Genomic DNA, 19467 nt, shown 5'->3' on the forward strand with positions numbered 1-19467 from the left:
GGGTCTCATTATGTATCCTTGGCTGGCCTGAAACTCACTGTGTAGACCCTAAACTCACAAAAAAATCTTCCTGCCTCTCCTTTCAGAATATGGGGATTCAAGGGCTGCACCCCCATGCCTGGCAGCACACAAAATTTAAGAAATAATATCTCCCAGTTTCATTTGTCTTTACTGGCTTGTTTCCTTGTGTTGCCTCCTCTAGAAGTTTCCCCTCTTATTTGGCCTCTGCATTGACATCAAAGGTCCAGCCTCCTTAGCGCACCACTCAAGGATACTTCTAGGATATGACCATGCCAGGAAAATAAAAGCACATTGCAAGAGTTCATTAAGTAAAAATAAGAAATGACCCCTGCTTTCAGAGAGCTTTCCATCTACTGGGAGGATAAAATCTATAAGTAAAAGACAACCTGGGCATATACAGCAGAGAAAAATACTATGTAAGGGGCCTGAGGGGAACAAATTTATTTCCTTTGTGCTTAGCTCGGGTCACCTGAGTCTTCTCAATAACATGAAAATATTCCCACTTTATAGTTCAGGAATATGATGTTAATAGACATTAAATGCTCTATGTCCTGGGCAGTTACATGGATGGAAATGAGACTGACCTTAGGTTGCGTGAATTGAAAGCGCCCATTGTCACTGGGCAGAGTAAGAGAGAAAGCTTTGAAAGGATGCTGGTGATGAATCTCAACGATAGACAGGATTGATGGATAGAAATGGGAACCCATAGAGATTGTGGAGCATGGCATATGAAGTGTAGCAACGGGAGATAACATGTGCTGGGGAACAAAACTTTGGGGTACTAGAGCAAAGGAAGAGAGGGGTTTCACTGGAGTACAGGTTGGATTGGGAGCACTGTATCATAGGCCTCATCTTCCAAGTTGAGTCTGAACTTTATTTCCCAACTCCTTTAATAAGCCATTGAAAGTGTTTGTGACCTTATAAGATTACACTCATATGGTATGAGGCACTTACTTAAGAAAGGGAGAGTCTGTCGTCAAGAGAGCTAGTTTTCATTGAGTTACTCTGCACTGATGCAGAGTGTTTTGCCTTTTTACATCCCCACGGTAGTCTTGAGGAGCAGGCTCATTGTGCTTGGCATCTAGAGGTCAGGGAATAACCTAAGGTGTCACTCCTCAGGTGTTATCCCCCCCTTTTTTTTGGATACAGGATCTCTCACTCACCTGATACTCACAAAATAGGCCCAGCTTGCTGTCCAGCGAACCAGGTTCCATCTCCTCAGAAAAGAGGTTACAAGCACATGGTGTCCAGACCATTTTTTTCTCTATGTGGGTTGTAGGGATTGAACTTAAGTTACTGTCCTTGCAAAGCAAACACCTCATTGACTAAGATATATCCCCAGACTCCAGGAGAAAGTATTCTATTCTATTCTATTCTATTCTATTCTATTCTATTCTATTCTATTCTATTCTATTCTATTCTATTCTATTCTATTCTATTCTATTCTATTCTTTTCTTTCTTTCTTTCATTCATTCATTTATTTATTTATTTATTATATTTATTATTCATACAGTGTTCTGCCTGCATCCCTGCAGGCCAGAAGAGGGCACCAGATTTCATTACAGATGGTTGTAAACCATCATGTGGTTGCTGGGAATTGAACTCAGGACCTCTGGAAGAACAACTAGTGCTCTTAACCTCTGAGCTATCTCTCCAGCCCAAGAAAGTATTCTTAATGTCATCTCCTATTGCAGACAGGAAAACATTGAGAAGTTAGGTAATGATCAGGACAGATAATAGTGTGTGTCAGGATGTAACCTGGGTGAACACAATTCTACTGTGGCCTCTTTGTGATACAGTACTTGACAACAGTCCAGAAGACAACTTGGGACAGTTTTCCTTCTCTATTAAATTAATTAAAAAAGTTCACATATGTGAATGATAATTACCCCCCTTTCCTCCCTCCAACTTCTCCCAAGTCTTCACACTCCATTCACTCTCAAATTCATTATTTTAATTTAATTATTCTTGTTATTTTAATTAAACAATTAAAATAACTCTTTTTCTTTAATTATTATTGTTACAAATATATTTGAATAAATTCATAAAACTTGCTGAGTCCATTTAGTTTTGGTGATATGTGTATATGTGTATGGTTATATGTGTATGTTTTGAGGGCTGAACACTTGCTGTTGGATTACCAATTAGGGGGCTCTGCCATGGAGAAGACTAATTCTCCCTTTTCCAGCAGTGGTTAATTGCCTATAGCTCTTCATCTAGGGGTGGGGTCCTATGACATTTTCCCCATCCTCGTTGATGTTCAGGTAGCGTATAGTCAACTATATTGTGGCGATTTCATAGCTGTAGCTTTCCTGTCATGTCTAGAAACAGAAGTCCTGGTCCTCTGGCCCTTAAAATATTTTTGTCATTCCTCTGTGATGTTCCCTGAGCTTTAGGTATAGGGGTTATATTGTAGATGTGTCATATCAACTGGGACTGGGCACCCCATGACCAATTATTGTCTACATTTTGACTAGTTGTGGCTTTCTGTTGGTTCCAGGCTGCTGCAAAAAGAAGTTTCTATTTATGCTACACAGTACCTGACAGCAGCCAACAAAACAAGTTGGGCGGTTCTTCTTAGTCAAGTGTGATAGTCCACTTGTCAAGGCCTGAACTTGACGTCAGTGTTGGTTAAGCAGAGACACAGGGCAGTTGTGTGAGCCTAGGGCCTGATGCTGGGACTGAACCTGTGAACTTGTATCTTCTCTGTAGTTGAGGTTTCCTAGGGAAGCTGACATTCTATGCAAAACAGTTGTCCTGTACTTGGGAGTATCATGGATAGCCTTGCTTCAAGCTCCTTAGCGTAGGCTTTTTGTTCATTTCTAGGCAAACGTATTGATCTAGTCTTATAAACATTGAGGTCTTGGGTGCTTGGTGCAAATTACTTTTGAGAAGGTTCTAGCAAACTTCCCAGGTATTGGTAAGCATCATGTCTTTTTATTATTGGAGTTGAGACAAGGAGGTTCTCTGGAATTTAGTTGTTGATGAATTATTCCCTTTTCTGGGAGCATCCTTATTCCTTGTGTATGTGAGCACCCTTCCATGCTTTGCTTCCTTGGGAGTTGTGTCATAGGACATTTGTTCATTTTTTTTTTTTTTCTGGAAAGGGCATGCATGTATTTTGACTCGATAAAGGTTTTTGGTGCATAGTTAAACAACTGTATAAAGAGAATGTGCTTAATGCCCTTGTGATCATATTAGACGGCGTGGGCCAGTCCAGTGACCTTTCTGTTCCATTTGCTGCAGGTGACAAGAAGTACATCATGGGGCCCAAGCTTTCCACTCTTGACGCCACTGTCTTTGGACACTTGGCACAGGCGATGTGGACTTTGCCAGGGACCAGACCGGAGCGGTTGATCAAAGGCAAGTGCCCACCCTCTTCGTGTTACAGGAGTAGCTGGGACGGGTGGGTGGGGAGCAGCATGGGGGATGGGCGCAGTGAGAATCAGTGACACCCACAGTTCTGTGTCCCTAACATGAAGCTAATTTTGTATCCACCCCTTTCACTGCTTTTGCTGTCTTGGGAGAAACTTTGCCAAGAAAGCAGCAATAAAGAGCCAGGATAATTTAGAACTGGTCCAACCCCAGGAGTGTGAGTGGCTTGGGCAAGGAAGTTTTCTGCTCTAGCTTTGGAGCAACCAGGACAGCCTTGGCCTTGTCATGTGTGTATGTTAAAGAGAAGGTTAGTTCTTTGGTCCTAGCTGTTGACAGAGTCACACAAGCTGCTCCTGGAACTGCTTGACATAGTGAGAAATTCTCCTAAATTTAGATGAGTAGGAAGACGGACTGAATAGTCAGCATTTCTTAAAATATGCTTGTGGTGGGTCAGTGAGATGGCACAGCAGGTAAAGGACCTGCTACAAAGCCTGACAACCAGCGTCGATCTCCAGAACCCACACAGTAGGAAAGAATCAGTTCCTGCAGTGTGTCTTCTGACCTTCCTTGTGCCACTCTAAATAGATAAGTATGATAAAAATAAAACCACACACTGCAGCTATACATGTAACTATCAAATATTACACATTTAATTTACTGGAGAAAATAGATAAAAGATAGAAAATTTTTAAAAAAGTGAGAACTGTAAACTAGGCATGGTGGTTCACACCTGTAACCCCAGCACAATGGGGGGCTAAGGCAAGAGGATGCTGGATACCAGGCCAGCCTTGTTTACATAGAGAGTTCCAGGCCAGCCTGAGCTAACAAAGCAGCAGACAAGCACACATACTTGTGATTTCATCAGTCATAGAGAACTACTGATATTGTGCTATGTATCTTCATTTTTTTAACAAGTCTAAGTGTGCATGTACTTTAAAAAGCTGTAACTATAATGACCATGCAGTTATAACCTGAAGTTTTGAATAAGCAGTACATTTTACTCTTCCTTTGTCATTAAATATTCTTCCAGAATGTATTTTTGGCAGTTATATAATATCCTATTCTTTTACTATATTGTAATTTATGTGGTTAGTATTGTTTTATATTTATGGGTTACTTCAGACAATTTTGCTAGTATTCTTTTTCTTAAATTTAAAGAATTTTGTGTATGTATATAGTGTTTGTGTGCGTGTGTGTGTGTGTGTGTGTGTGTGTGTGTGCGTGTGTGAGCATGCTGGTGCCTATACATGTGTATGAAGGTTGGAAGGTGACGTTAAGTTAATATCTTCCTCTCCCATCTTCCACTTATCTCTTTTTTTGATAGGCATAAAGGGTATTTATTCTGAAAACCTATGTATTTTATGATGGTTATGAACTTGTAAAAACATTAGCTTAAGGAAGCTAACATGTATGCTTTAAATGGGCTTAATACAATATACAGCATAAGTACTAGAAATTTAGGAAGTTTTAAATACATACATGGGCTTTCCTGGTTGTGATAAGTTTTGCTTTTCAACATTATTTTATAGAATCAAATTCGTAGGAAGAATTTAACTAGAATTCACAGACCTGACTTCTACTCTTTAAGTATTTTTAATTTTTTTGCTATTTATAGAATTTTTTGTTTTGTTTTTTAATTGTATTTATACTATGTCTCTTTTACATCATGTATCTTGATCCTGCTTATTACTCTGTCCCTTCTCATCTGCCCTCCACAGCCGCACACCCCAAATAAAACACACACAAATAAAACAAAATTTAAGAGAAAAAAGGAAAAATAAAAATAGTAAAATAAAATAAAACAAAAAGGGAAAACTTAAGAATCTCGTCATGGAAGTTGCAGTGTGACACTGTGAGTCACACTGTGAACCCCTTTGTCCATATATTTTTACCTGCAAGTGTTTATTGCAAAGAGTCATTGGTCTGGTTCGAGGTCCCTGGTTTCTACTAACCTACTGATGCTGGGCCCTTGTTGGGGCTCCTCTTTGGATATCCTGCTGTTGCCCTGTTTTGTGGAAACCCTGTAACTTTGGGTCTGCAGGTCAGGTCCCTTTACATGCTCCCGCAGATCATAGATGGGGTGGATGATGGGGCAGGCCAAGCATATCCTTGAGTCTGGATCTGGGCAGCTATAGGGTTGATTCACCAGATGTGAAATGGGGACAGCTCTCCCATGCTTACAACTTCGGGACTGACTCACCCACACCTACGCTGACAGGGTTGGCTCGCCCACTCTTAGGATCACAGGGCCGGTTCTCCCACCTGCCAGATGTTGATGGGTGTGGAGGGTGAAGGGCAACTCTCCCCACCCATGCTGCCACAAGACAGATGAAAAATGGGGAGAGCTCTCCAATGCTCACAACTTTGGGGCTGGCTGCTCACCTATACCTCCCCTAACAGGGTTGGTTGGCTCTGTTGTGTTGCCCTGGTGAGCAGGGCCTGTTCTCCCGAGTGTTGCAGGTTGTGGAAAGCAGGGGTAGCTCTCCCACTCTTGTTACGTCAAGGTCAACTTTCCCACCTGCCTTAGATGTTGATAGGCAGGGGCATAGGGAGGGCACCTCTCCCCAGCCTACATTGCCATGCGGGAGATGAGGGGTGGGGCTAGGTCTCCCATGGTCACTTCCTCAGGGTTGGCTCACCTGTGCTCTCATCAACAGGGTGATCTCTGCTGTGCTACCCAAAGTGCAGGACTTGCTTTCCTGTGTGTTGTTGCTCATCAAGGGTTCAGCTCAGCCATCCCAGCCAGCTCCCTTCCTCTCTCATCTCTCTAGATATGCCTCTGTCCACAAGACCTGAACCATTCTCTCTCTCTCTCTCTCTCTCTCTCTCTCTCTCTCTCTCTCTCTCTCTCTCTCTCTCTCTCTCTTTCTCTCTCTCCCTCTCCCGCCATGAACACCCATACCATACCTCTGCTCATACCAATAGTGTCCATCTGGCCAGTACTGTCAGGTACTGGGTGGACCTGTGCGCTTCCCCCTAGAGCCAAGAGTGGACAGCCCCAGACCTGCGAGTAGGTCTCCTTGACCCACTCAGGTCACCCTGGAGGTGTGCTGGGCCATGCTTGCTCATCACAAAGAGATCACCATAGTACCCTGGCCATGGGTGGGCTTCTGGTTGGTGCGTCCAGCTGCATGGTGCAGGCATTTCTCTGGAATCTGGGGTTAGGATACCCACTGCCCATGGCTTGCTGAGTCCCACCCACCTCGGGCCGCATGGCAAAGGGGGTGAGGCATTTCTCTGGAATCTGGTCAGGAGCCCCACTCTATTTCTTTTTGAGACATGTCTCTCACTGAATCTCATTGACTGGCTAGGCTGGCTGGTCAATGATCACTGGGCATCTATGTAGTAAGCTTTGTCAGGACAGCCAGCCCACAAATAATGACATGGGACTTAGTATTATTTATGAAAGCTTGGCCTTTAGCTTAGGCTTGCCCACAACTAGCTCTTATAACTTAAGTTAATCTGTTTCTGTTGATCTATGTTCTACCAGGAGACTCGTTACCTATTTCCATACTGCCCATCCTGCTTCCTCAGTGTCTGGCTAGTGACTCTGTCTTTGTTCTTCCCAGAGTCCTCTCTGTCCCTTAAGTCCCACCTAGCCTTTTCCTGCCTAGCTATTGGCCATTCAGCTCTTTATTAAACCAATTAGAAGGCGCCTTGGCAAAGACACATCTTCACAGTGTAGACAAATATTCCACAACAGATCTGTTTCCACTGTCTATCGCTGGAGTGACAGACACTCACCTTTGTGTCTAGCATTTACATGAGTCCTGGGGATCTGAACTCAGGTCCTTATGCTTACCACCACAGGCACTTTAGGGACTGAACCATCCCTCCAGTCCCTCTCCCCTTATTTTAAATCAGTATTCTATAGTGAACATTGCTGTAAATATGTACTCATCCTTTCCTCTGATTATTCCCTGATCCTAAATCCTAGGTGGGGATGGCTATACCAAAGGACCCATGCTTTGGGTTTGTATGCTTTCTAGAAAGGCCAGAGTATTTTCTGCTCTTATGAGCAATGTCTCAAAGCCTCTTTAATTTTAGTTCCTTGATTAGGGTAACTATAATTTGTTTTAATAATGTAACTATTTTGTAATCTGTGTTATTATCAGTAATAGTCTTTCTGCATTTTTGTTGTATTAATGTTATAAAATAATGTACTTAATGTAACATTTTCTGTACTTTATTTTTTTACATTTTATTTATTGTGTGTGTGTAGTGTATATGTGAACATGAACATGTGGCATGTGTAGAGGTCAGAGAACAACTTGTAGGAGTTGGTTCTCTTTCTATGGTGTAGATTTTGGAGATTAAACTCGGGTCGTCAGGATGGGTAGCAAGCACTTTTACCTGCTGAGCAATCCCACCAACTTTCATTAAGACATTTTTATGTTATTTTGTGTTACTAGGCACGAATCATAGGGCTTTCACATGCTATCAAGTGCTCTGTCACTGAACTGTGTCTCCAGTCCTCATTATGACACTTTCATATATGTATATAACATAGTTTGATCTTATTCACCCCCTCAGCAACACTCTTGATGTAATCAGGATTGGTGTTTTGATCAGGAAATTCTTCCATGTTCTAAGAGAAACCTGATTTGCAACTTTCACCAACAATGATTTCTTGTAGTTTAATGTCCTTTTATTTTTTTATTTTTATTTTTTATTTAAAAAAAAACTTGCTCCCAGCACTCGGGAGGCAGAGCCAGGCGGATCTCTGTGAGTTCGAGGCCAGCCTGGGCTACCAAGTGAGCTCCAGGAAAGGCGCAAAGCTACGCAGAGAAACCCTGTCTCGAAAAACCAAAAAAAAAAAAAAAAAAAAAAAAAACTTGCTAACTCGACAGATTTAAAAAAGATGGAAACTGGTGAATACTATTGAAAAACACCTAGGTATACCCTTCCTCCGTTACTCTTACTCCTTTTCGTCTGGAAGCAGTCAGGTAGAGGTTGTGCTGGGGTATTCAGGTCTCAGGAAATGGCTGGATTCCGTGGCCTTTGTATGTGTTGGATTCTGAGATCTGTGAGCCAGTGTCACCGGTCTCAGTAGCTTCAGTGTCAAGGGGACCAGACGGAAGTAGTGTCCTTACAGCATGTTCAGAACTGTTTAGAAGGGGGCTAGACTCCGTGTCTGGTGGACCTGTGTAGCCAGCCACCGCTGTAGCCAGTCCTTGCACATGGGACAGGGCTGTACTGAGTATATGCCTGCAGAACGTGTGTGTGTGTGTGTGTGTGTGTGTGTGTGTGTGTGTGTGTGTGTGTGTAAGAGAGAGAGAGAGAGAGAGAGAGAGAGAGAGAGAGAGAGAGAGAGAGAGAGAGAGAGAATGTGTCTGAGTATGTAAGTGTGTGTGTCTTTATCTATTGGCCTCATGTTTGCCTAATACTTTCTGGTTAATGAGCCAGGACATATAGTAGGTATTGCTGGAGGGTAATATAGGCCTCTCCTTCATCCTCATTCTTACCATGTATCATTGGATCTTGGAGAAAATTATCTTGGATTCTGGGTCTGGGTAACAGCATTTCTAGTGTCATTGAACTTGTTCACAGAATGTTTTTTTGATTATTAGGGATTTTAGTGATACAGGAAGATAACACTACTCACAAATTTTTCAAAAAGGAGTGGAGGGTGTTTCCACTCAGGAAATTCCAAGAGAAGGCTCCTTACTCTGTCTAGGATTGCACTCTGTATAGTAAAGCAAAAAAATCCATGGAGTCTATTTAATGAGCAAAGGAATTTATTAGGAGGTAACTCTCTACAGCATGGGAGAGTTATTGTAGGGCCCAGGAAAGCCAGACTATGTCCCATGCTGATCTTTTGCCTGGTCCCAACATCTAAACCACAAGGAAGTGGAGAAGAGATCCACACACATGCATCCCAGGTCTTAAGGGTTACGAGGGGCCGTGCCCCAGGGTTATGTACTTCAGGGTCATAGGCAAGTGTAGCAGTCACCTGCTGCCTCTCTAGGGGTGGTGCTTCAGGGTCATAGCTAGAACAGCTACCCCCTATAGGGCAGAGGAACATTCAGCTTTGAAGTTGTCTGAGAATGTCGCTTTAGTTTTTTCTTTCTTTCTTCATTGACTTGGTTGGATTTTCAAATTAGACAGTAATACATAATGGTTACAAGTTGAATCACAAGGGAACAGGCTTAAAATGTGTGGGTTTCCCCTTTACTGATTCCACTGTCATCCCCACAGAATAGTCAGCATAGAAGAGTTAAGGTAAGTTCTTTCTTTTTCAGGTACAAATTTATATATACATATATGGTTCTGGTTTGTTTGTTTTTGCTATTTGTTTAAACAGTAGAACAGTGCTGTATGCATTACACTACAACTTACTTTTAACTTACTAGAATCCTTATTAGCTGTACTTCCTATAGCAGGGGTAATTTATTCAATCAGTTCCTATTGATGGACATTCATATTTCCTTTTCTCCTCCTCCTCCCTCATCTCCCCTTCTTCCCTTTCTCTCTGTGCTGATATGGACTGCCACACTTAACACCCATGTGCATGTAACTTTATATACTGATGATTTTGTTTTTAGCAGAATGGGGAACTCAAAGTGGAATCCAAGACCAACAGATATGCACACTTAAAGTTTCAATAAATACCATCAAATTATGGTCCAAAGTTGGCTATAATAACCCTTTACCATCCATATGGTGCAATGCTTAGCCCCTCTATCCTCATCAGTGTTGGATGCTACCACACTAACTTTTAATAGTTTATACTCTACAGAGGATGAAATTGTTAAATGATTGTTGAGTGTGCCTTGAAGAAATGCTGTTTTTCTATTCATAAAGTTTACATATTTAGCATAGGCATTTATGTTAATACAGTGCCTCTCCCTCCATTTTTCCCCTGTCTCTTGTCTTCCCAACTTCTTTTGCCAACCTTATATTGCCAACTTTCACAGTTCTTTTGTTTGGTAGCATGTTGAATGGGTCATCTGATGGGAAAGGGACAGCAGAGCACGGGAAAGGTAGATCCCAACTCTAGATGTCCCCTGTTTCATTCTTTTTTGGGGGCAGGATGTGGTGTGGGGGCTCCCAGCCCTTGCTCACTAAGGCAAACCCTCTCAACTGTGCAATAGAATTACGACTTCTTCCACCATAGCTCACTGCTGTTAGGAAGTAGTTCCTCTCCTCTCATAACTCCAGGAAGAAACACAGGGCAGAAGTCCATGACAAATAATTCAAAGTAGTTATGTCCCAGGTCAATCTCTTTACTCCTCAACAGAGAGTGTAGGATTACAGTAGGAGGTGAGGAATGTGGACGTTAATATGAGTTCAGCAGTTGAGTAAAGCATGCACCATGGTGTCTTGTTCACAACGAGGACCATAGAAATGTCAGATGATGTGACCGATTATTACTTTTCATGATCTCACACAAAAGTGACATGAGGATCACACCCCCAGGGAACAGTTCTTCTGGAAAAGAAAGGTAAAGAGACAAGGGCATACAAAGAGAGGCAGTCCCAACGGCAGAGCCTTAAATGGTGTGTGTCTGTAGATCTTACGGCTACAGTTCATCCTTATGGATTCCTGGGAACCTCCCTAGCACTCTGCTTCTCTCTATTCCCTGATGTCTCCATCTATCATGATATCTCTTTCCTTGCTTTCCCACTTTGTCCCTGTTCCAGCTCGAACCTCTTGTTCCCTTATGTTCTCATCCCCCATCCCTTGCCCTCCATTACCTGCCCTCACTCCCAGTTTGCTCATGTAGATCTCATCTATTTTGCTGGGCTATCTATAGCATGGGATCTTAAACCATGTAGATCACACTATTGTGATTTAAGAAGACCTTATATTTATAGGTCCATAAAGCAGGGGCTCTTGTGTTGTTGTGTTTATAGAGGGGTATAAATTTAAGGAAAACAACAATCAGGGTCTGGAAAGTTTTAATGACACCGGAAAATGTTTACAGTAATGTTAAATGGGGTAAAGGCTAACAACAATAAATAAGTAGAAAAGACAAATTAAATCAAAATGTTAACAGTGATTCCCTTGGATTGATGGTAAGTGTAGTGTTTTCTTTATATATTTATATACTTTTCATCCACAGACTTGTAATCTTCCAGATTATGTTATTTTTCTCTAATAGAAAGTAAACCAGAGTAATTAGACTCTAATCAACAGCCATCAGGGTAGAAACAAGTGAAATGGCTTTGACAAGGGTCTGGAAGAAAATTAGAGTGTGGTGCATTCACGTAATAATACACTGTGAGATAACCATGGGTGAATACACTGTGAAACGCAGAGATCCTCGCTGTGTGTTATTAAGTAGAAAAAGGACAGGGACAGACTATGTAGCCAATGCAAGTTTGTGTAAACACTTAAAAGCACATTTCTACAAGAATATAAAAAATGTTATTGAGAATGGGGTTATTGGACATTTTTTTATTTTTATTATCTTATGTGTTTCCTAGTTTTTTCACTAAACATGAATTACACATATAATAAGTAATAATAATGTAAAATATGTAATAAGTATAATAATGTAAAATGTTTGTATAGCTAAAAAGAGACAGATTTAGAGTAAAAGATTTGGTCGTTACTATTTCTAAGCAACACTGCCATCTGGTGGATCAAAGGCAAAACTCATACAATTTCTTCATTTTTCTTCTGGAATTGGGAAATGGTGGTCAGATACTATTTATAATTTTGTGTACAGCTGTTTAACTTAAAATATTTAAAAGAATAAAAATACAAGTCTTATTATATGTGTTTGTAGGCACACTTATCTGTAAGGACACTTCTTTATTTTTTTCCCATCTATTTATTTTACATCCCAGCCACAGCCTCCCGCCCCTCCCTCTCTCCCCCACTCCCCCTCCCAGCCCTCAATTTCCTCCTCTTCCGTCTCTATCCAGGAAAGGTCAGGTCATCATCAATAAAACATGGCATATCAAGTTGCAGTAAGACTGAGCACCTCCCCATGTATTAAGACTGGGCAAGGTGACCCAGTATGAGGAGTAGGGTCCCAGAAGCCAGTGAAAGTCTGAGATAGCCCCTGTTCCCACTTTTAGGAGTCCCATAAGAGGATCAAGCTACACAACCATAACATTCGCAGAGTGCTTAGGTCAGTCCCATACAGGCTCCCTGGTTGTTCCTTCAGTCTCTGCAAGCCCCTATGAGGCCAGGTTAGTTGAATGTGTGAGCCTTCCCATGGTGTTCTTGATCCCTCTGGCTCCTACACTTCTTTCTCCTCCTCCTCCTCTGCAGGATTTCTGAACCCCACCTACTGTTTGGTTGTGGGTCTCTGCATCTCCTTCCATCAGCTGCTGCATGATGCCTCCCTGATGATAGTTGGGCCAGGCACCAATCCGGTCACAGGAGAGAGCTAGTTAAGGCTGTTCTATCCACCATTGCTAGGAGTCTGAGCTAGGCTCCTCTCCACAGACTCCTGGGAGATTCCCCTGCATCAGGCTTCCACCTGGCCCCGAAATGTCAGCCCCCCAGCAACCCCCCTTAACACTCTCCCCCTCTGCCCTGCCTCAACCTCATGTTTCCATCCACACCTGCCCTCAGTCTGCTCACAGAATCTCTTCTATTTCCTCTTTCTAGGGAGATCTGTGTGTCCCCCATGAATTCTCCTTGTTGCCTAGTCTCTCTGGGTCTGTGGATTATAACACAGATATCCTTTATTTTACAGCTAATAGTCATTTATGACTATTTATTAAGAGTGGGTACATACCATGTTTGTTTTTATCAGTCTGAGTTACCTGACTCAGGATAATTTTTTTTCTAGTTCCATCCATTTGCCTTCAAATTTCCTGGTGTCCTTGTTTTTAACAGCTGAGTAATACTCCACTGTTTAAATGTACCACATTTTCTTTATCCATTCCTAAGTTGAGGGACATCTAGGTCGTTTCCAGGCTCTGGCTATTACAAATAAGCTGCTAAGAACATGGTTGAGCAAGTGTCCTTGTGATATGGTTGAGCATCCTTTGGGTACAGGCCCAAGAGTGGTATATCTGGGTCTTGTGGTAGATTGATTCTCAATTTTCTAAGGAACTGCCACACTGACTTCCAAAGTGCCTATACAAGTTTGCACTCCCACCAGCAATGGAGGAGTGTTCCCCTTCCTCCACATCCTCTCCAACATGGGCTGTCATCAGTGTTTTTGATCTTAGCCATTCTGACAGGTGTAAGATGGTATCTCAGAGTAATTTTGATTTTCATTTCCCTGAATGGTTAAGGATGTTGAACATCTCCTTAAGTGTTTCTCAGCCATTTGAGAGTCTTCTGTTGAGAATTCTCTGTTTAAATTTGTACCCCATTTTGTAACTGGATTATTTTGTTTGTTGATATCTAGCTTCTTGAGTTTTTGATATATTTTGGAAATCAGCCCTCTGCTGAATGTGGGGTTAGTGAATATCTTTTTCTCATTCTGTAGGCTGCCGTTTTGTCCTATTGATGGTGTCCTTTGCCTTACAGAAAATTTATTAGTTGCTCATCCTAGTACCTGTGCTATTGGTGTTCTGTTCAGGAAGTTGTACCAATGCATTAGAGATTATTTCTGATTTCTCTTCTGTCAGGTTCAGTGTATCTGGATTTATGTTGAGGTCTTTGATCGTCTTGAACTTGAGTTTTGTGTAAGAATTTTTTTTTTTTTGGTTTTTCAAGACAGGGTTTTTCTGTGTAGCTTTGGTGCCTGTCCTGGATCTCGCTCTTTAGACCAGGCTGGCCTAGAACTCACAGAGATCCACCTGGCTCTACCTCCTGAGTGCTGGGATTAAAGGTGTGCGTCACCACCACCCAGCATAAGAACAATTTTTAACTGTCCACTTTATGGAAAATATAAGACATAGTTTTTAATCTTTCTAAAATTTATTTTCATTTTTCCCTTTTATTGAAAATAGATTCTTTTCTCATACACTATATCCTGATTATAGTTTCCCCTCCCTATACTGTTTCCAGTCCCTCCCTACCTCCCGTCCCCTCTGGGTCCACTCCCATTCTGTCTCCTACTAGCAAAGAACAGGCTTCTAAGAGATAACAACCAAACATGACAAAATAAAATATAATAAGATAAAACAAAAGCCATCATATCAAGGCTGGACAAGGCCACCCAGCAGAAAGAAAAGAGCCTCAAGAGAAGGTGTAAGAATCAGAGACCCACACATTTTCAGTCAGGCGACATATAAAAATACCAAGCTAAAAGCTCTATTATACACACAGAGGACCTGTTACAGACCACTGCAGGCCCTGTGCTTCTGCTGCAGTCTCTGAGTTCATATGAGCCTTGCTCAGTTGATTCATAGGGTGCTGTTCTCCTGCTGTCTTCCATCCCCCTGGCTCTTACACTCTTTCTGCCTCCTCTTCTGAGGGGTTCCCTGAGCTCTCCATGTAATGTCTGGCTATGGGTCTCCGCATCTATTCTCATCTGCTGCCAGAGGAAGCTTCTCTGATGATAATTGAGTAAGGAACTGATCTATGATCTATGAGGATCACAGAATATCATTAGGAGTCATTTTATTGATACCTTTTTTTTCAGACCAATAGTGTTTGGTTTTACCCCAGGTCTCTGGGCTATCTAGTCTCTGGTTCTTGGTCACCCACACAGTATCAGGTGTGGGTTCCTCTTGTGGAGGGGGCCTTATGTCAAATCAGACACTAGTTGGCTACTGCTGTAAGTTCTGTGCCCCCATTGCCCTTACGGATCTTGTAGGCAGAACAGATTGTAGGTCAAAGGTTTTGTGCCTGGATTGATGTTTATAAATTTACTTAAATATTCATGAGTAGACACATTAGTTCTTTTGCCATCCAGGTGTGGAGCGATAAAATGTTTCACAAAGCCAGATGCTCAGAATGTAGTGCCAATTTATGTAAACTGCCCGTCTACTTCTGGCCACTGTAGGACACACTCGTCTTTTCCCACTCAGCCTGCTCACTGATTTTAACTTTCCTACTTGAAAAACATTTACCCCACTTCATTCTTTCAAATTTCCTAGGAGGTCCACTGACTACTTCCTGTCTCCTTCATATCACAAAATAGGTGGTTTGTAAGTGAAAGCCATTTTTTTCCTCACAGTACTTGAAATTGGGAGGTCCATGATCATGGTGTGGAAGAGTTGGTGTCTGAGGAGGACCTGCTTCCCAGTTCACAGATGCAGTGCCTCCTCACTGGGTCCTCACATAGTGCAAGGGGCAGCTACCTGAGCCTTGTTCAGGAGGTTTTAATCCCAGTCATGAGGGCTCATCTCATCTTCCTGACCTCCTGATGTCCCATCTCCTGACATCTCCTTGGGAGTTGGAATTGTGGTGCTTAGATTCCGGGGGACACAGGCATTCTGACCGCATCACTGTCAGGCCACAGCCCCTGAGAACTAACTCTTGTTTCTCTGCCACACTGCAGGGGAGCTGATCAACCTCGCCATGTACTGTGAGAGGATCAGGAGGAAATTCTGGCCTGAGTGGCACCATGATGACGACAATACCATCTATGAGTCTGAGGAGAGCAGCGAGGCCAGCAAGACTCACACACCCATGCTGGACTTTAGCTTCTATTCAAGGACAGAGACCTTTGAAGATGAAGGGGCTGAGAACAGTTTTTCCAGGACGCCAGACACGGATTTCACCGGACACTCTCTCTTTGATTCTGACGTAGACATGGATGACTACACAGACCACGAACAGTGCAAGTGATGTCCCGCCGCCGCTGACCCTCTTCCTTAGGGGTTGCCACTCCCTGGGCTGGTCTGGTTTCCCAGGTAGAAATCCACCTGAGCTGGGAGGAGATCTTCAAGCTTGGCTCAGTTTTAACATGCTAACCGGACTATAAGCCGCCTTATTTCTTTTTTTGTACAAACAAAACACAGAACCATTCAGATGGCTCCGTTTAAAACAGACAAAACAAATATCAGCATGGTACCTGAAATCCATTTTTGTTTTCATTAGAAAACCAATATTGTGTGGGAGGGCAGGTACATGAATGGGCGTCACCTGAGTGTTTTTATTGCTCCTTTTCAATTGAGGACTCGGTTGTCAGGTGGACTCTTGAACATCTTTCATCTACCAGGGTTTTAAGTAATGAGAGATATCGTCAGAAAAAATGGAGGGGATAATGTCCTTTGGCCGCTGTTGTACGTTGTGTGTGTACTTGTATGTTGAGACAGAAGTCAATGAAGTCCACCGATATTCAGTGGACAGCTGTTGTGTGTGAAGCGCTGAGTGGGGGGTGCTATGCAACAGGAGTTTTCATTCTCAACCCTGCCAGTGACTAGCTGTGTGATCTGGGGCAGGTCCTTTAACTATTGTGTGCCTCATTTATCCCACCTGTAACGTGGGGATGACAATACTCTCCACCTACCTACCTCACAGGGGTGTTGTGGGGATTCATGTGGCAGCATTAGTATGGCGCTTTAAACCTTCTGGAAGTGGTGCAATGTGAACAAATTTTACTCTTCACTGGGCTTCGTAAATGTTAAGATCTGAGGGCACAGGACTTCCATATTTGGGCAACAAGCACAGTTGCTTGCAAAGGGCCGTGCAGATGAAACACACACCAAGCCTGTTAGGACTGTGACATTCTTCTTTGTGACGTGGCTGGAAGAACTTTGGAAGTAGCTTCGCAAATCATCATCAGCTACATGGGGTCCTCAGCTCTGGGCACTTGCAGAACAGCATTTCTTTCATTGCCGAATGCACTGACGTGTGGCTTTGCTGCCTCCCAAGTGCTAACTTGCCTGCATTTATTGATTGGGAGAAGATAAAGCTTAGGACTATGGCAGGTTAACAGAGGTGAAGGAAAGCCTTTGACTTTTGTAGGCACAAGCTTGTCAACTGTCGTGACCTTTTGAAGACAAAGATGCCCTGGAAAGAGAAGCATGAAGGTGTTCCTTGTGTCTGAGTCCTCTGCAGTTTCCTTAATGCCCCGTCAGGTGTCCCACTGTCGGGGAGAGCGAGACAGCATGGACACCAAATCCTAGTGTTTCATGATCTCTCATCCCTTCCCATCAGCCCTCGCTTTCCCTCTCTCCAGAGCCCCCAAACTGGTGGGATTTTCCTGTATTGGTATTTGACTCTGAAGGCAGCTTTGGATAGCTTAGTTCATTTTCTAGGCAATTGTGGGGCAAGGTTTCTGTGGGGTGGCTGTGAATTTGGGCTGTAAGACTTAACTGCAAACCAATGGCTTTGCTTCTGACCAACCTTCTGGGTAAAGGTTACTTTAGGGTTGATGAGGCCCCTCAAAGATGGAAGTTTCTGAGACATGAATGTAATTTACTTGAAAAGTAACCTATTTTTAATATAGATTTTCCACAAAAATCTTTAAAGAGTGTTGTTCATTTTCGAAGAGCAAAGAGGGAGCGTTTTGAAGATGTTTGCCGCTGAAGCAGCTGTAGGGCATATGGGAATGGGAATAATGTTGAACTCTTATGTTGGAAAGTCTTACCTGTAGAAAACTTAGCTATGGATATTTTGTATTAAAGAGGAACTGCTTGATGAATAGTAAGAAGGGGGTGGAGGAGGTGTGCATGACTAGGCATGCTTGTGGTTGGCGTCATGTGGGTGTCCTGTTTGTCTCCTGGTGTTCTGAGCATCTGCTGGCAGTTCTATGTGATGAGGGAAACCATTGAATAAAGCATGGCTAGGAGGACTGCGGGCCTGACTGGGTACAGGTTTTCTTGCCCGCTCCTCTCTCTCAGCTGGAAAGAAATGCTTGACACTTTGCATAGAACTGACTTATTCTTCCTTTGTGATGCTTTGCCCTGTAAGAATGTTCTGAGTATAAGTATGTGGATTAATAACTGCTTTCTTATGCATTACTTGGAGGGGAACTCCATACATAGGCAGTGTTTGTTGTTAAGTTGTAGGGAAGTTCATTTCATCCAGGTACCCCTCAAGGGATGTAGTGAATGGGCACTGCCAACTGGAGTCCTGGGTGCTTGGACAGCTCACAACTGGGTACTTTGTAGACACAAATTTGAATAGAACCTGAGAATATACCTCTGTTTCCCTCCTCCGTATGGAGTATTGAAACAAAATGACCAAGATAAAAATCATGGCAGTGTGGGTCCTTAATGGGAGGGCTTTACTTTTTTATGTGCTGCCCAGATTTGAAGCCCTGTCCAGTTTGGTGAATAGGTGCTACTTGTAAGGACAACAATAAGAAACTAGGGGGCATTTCACTCATTCACTCAAGATTTTTTATTTATTTATTTTTTATTTTTATTTTTTCTGGAAAGTAACGTAAGGAAGCACAATATTTTATGTAAATAGATGCTTTTGATTGGACAGAAAAATACAAGGGCCACGTGTTTCCTTTAGCCTCTTATTATAGAAACAAAGCTTCCTATATGTCTGCTTCCCACTCCACAATCAGGATTAGTGAGCAGTGGCTGGATGGTTTGGATCCATCAGGACAATTTAAAGGACAACACACATTTATGCAGAAATAGACTATGTTGTCAGATTTTACCATTTTGTTGTCCTATAATAAGTTGTGACCAGTGACACTACCAAAGCCATGGCCACCATATCGTTGATCACAGACTTAGAACACTTTGGACTTGAATCACACTATTGCAGTCTAGACCTCAGGTGAGTCTTGCCCATGTGCACGGAGCTATGTTGGGAAATGAGAACGAGTCAAGGAAAGGAAGTACTAGATTTGGTTGCAAGCATAGAACTGAAGGTCTGGGACATAGCTCTAGAGAGGTCCTCGCAAGAGAGCCACAGAGGTCATCGCTGTCTCCATCACACACTGTGTATTTGAAGATTAAGACCCACAGCTGGGGTCTTTCACCTTGCCCTGGAGGGCTTCGCCATCACACCCCCTTGCTTTGGTTTACGTGCAAACCCATGTTCTGAACAATTGCTCCATGTTTCAGTACCAACAAGCCCGGCCTCACTCTGAGTCTTGGATTCCTGCTACATCACTCTCACCTCCCACATCTAGCCGGCCTAGTTCAGGCCAATTCAAGAGACCTTTCCTCAGTATCTATCCCATGTGTGGCACTGCCAGGCTCTGTGAATAGCAACAGGATGTATTTTCAAATCCAATACTCCCCTTCCTGTCTTTTATTGTCTTTAAAATAACTTGTGTTCATTCAGTCGCTCACTCA

General features: G+C 42.7%; 1 protein-coding gene across 1 annotated transcript in view; it reads left to right on the forward strand.

Annotated features, from left to right (window-relative positions):
- Positions 1-17997, forward strand: part of Faxc (failed axon connections homolog, metaxin like GST domain containing) — a 67837-nt gene extending 49840 nt beyond the window's left edge. Inside the window, exons 5-6 of the mRNA XM_006979254.4 lie at positions 3269-3385; positions 15759-17997. Of these exons, the coding sequence (XP_006979316.1) occupies positions 3269-3385; positions 15759-16048 (407 nt within the window). The 3' untranslated portion in view covers positions 16049-17997. The remainder of the gene's footprint in view (positions 1-3268; positions 3386-15758) is intronic.
- Positions 17998-19467: the final 1470 nt, after the last annotated feature.

This window comes from Peromyscus maniculatus, chromosome 2 (genome assembly GCF_049852395.1).
Source record: "Peromyscus maniculatus bairdii isolate BWxNUB_F1_BW_parent chromosome 2, HU_Pman_BW_mat_3.1, whole genome shotgun sequence".
In the NCBI taxonomy this organism is placed as follows: Eukaryota; Metazoa; Chordata; class Mammalia; order Rodentia; family Cricetidae; genus Peromyscus; species Peromyscus maniculatus.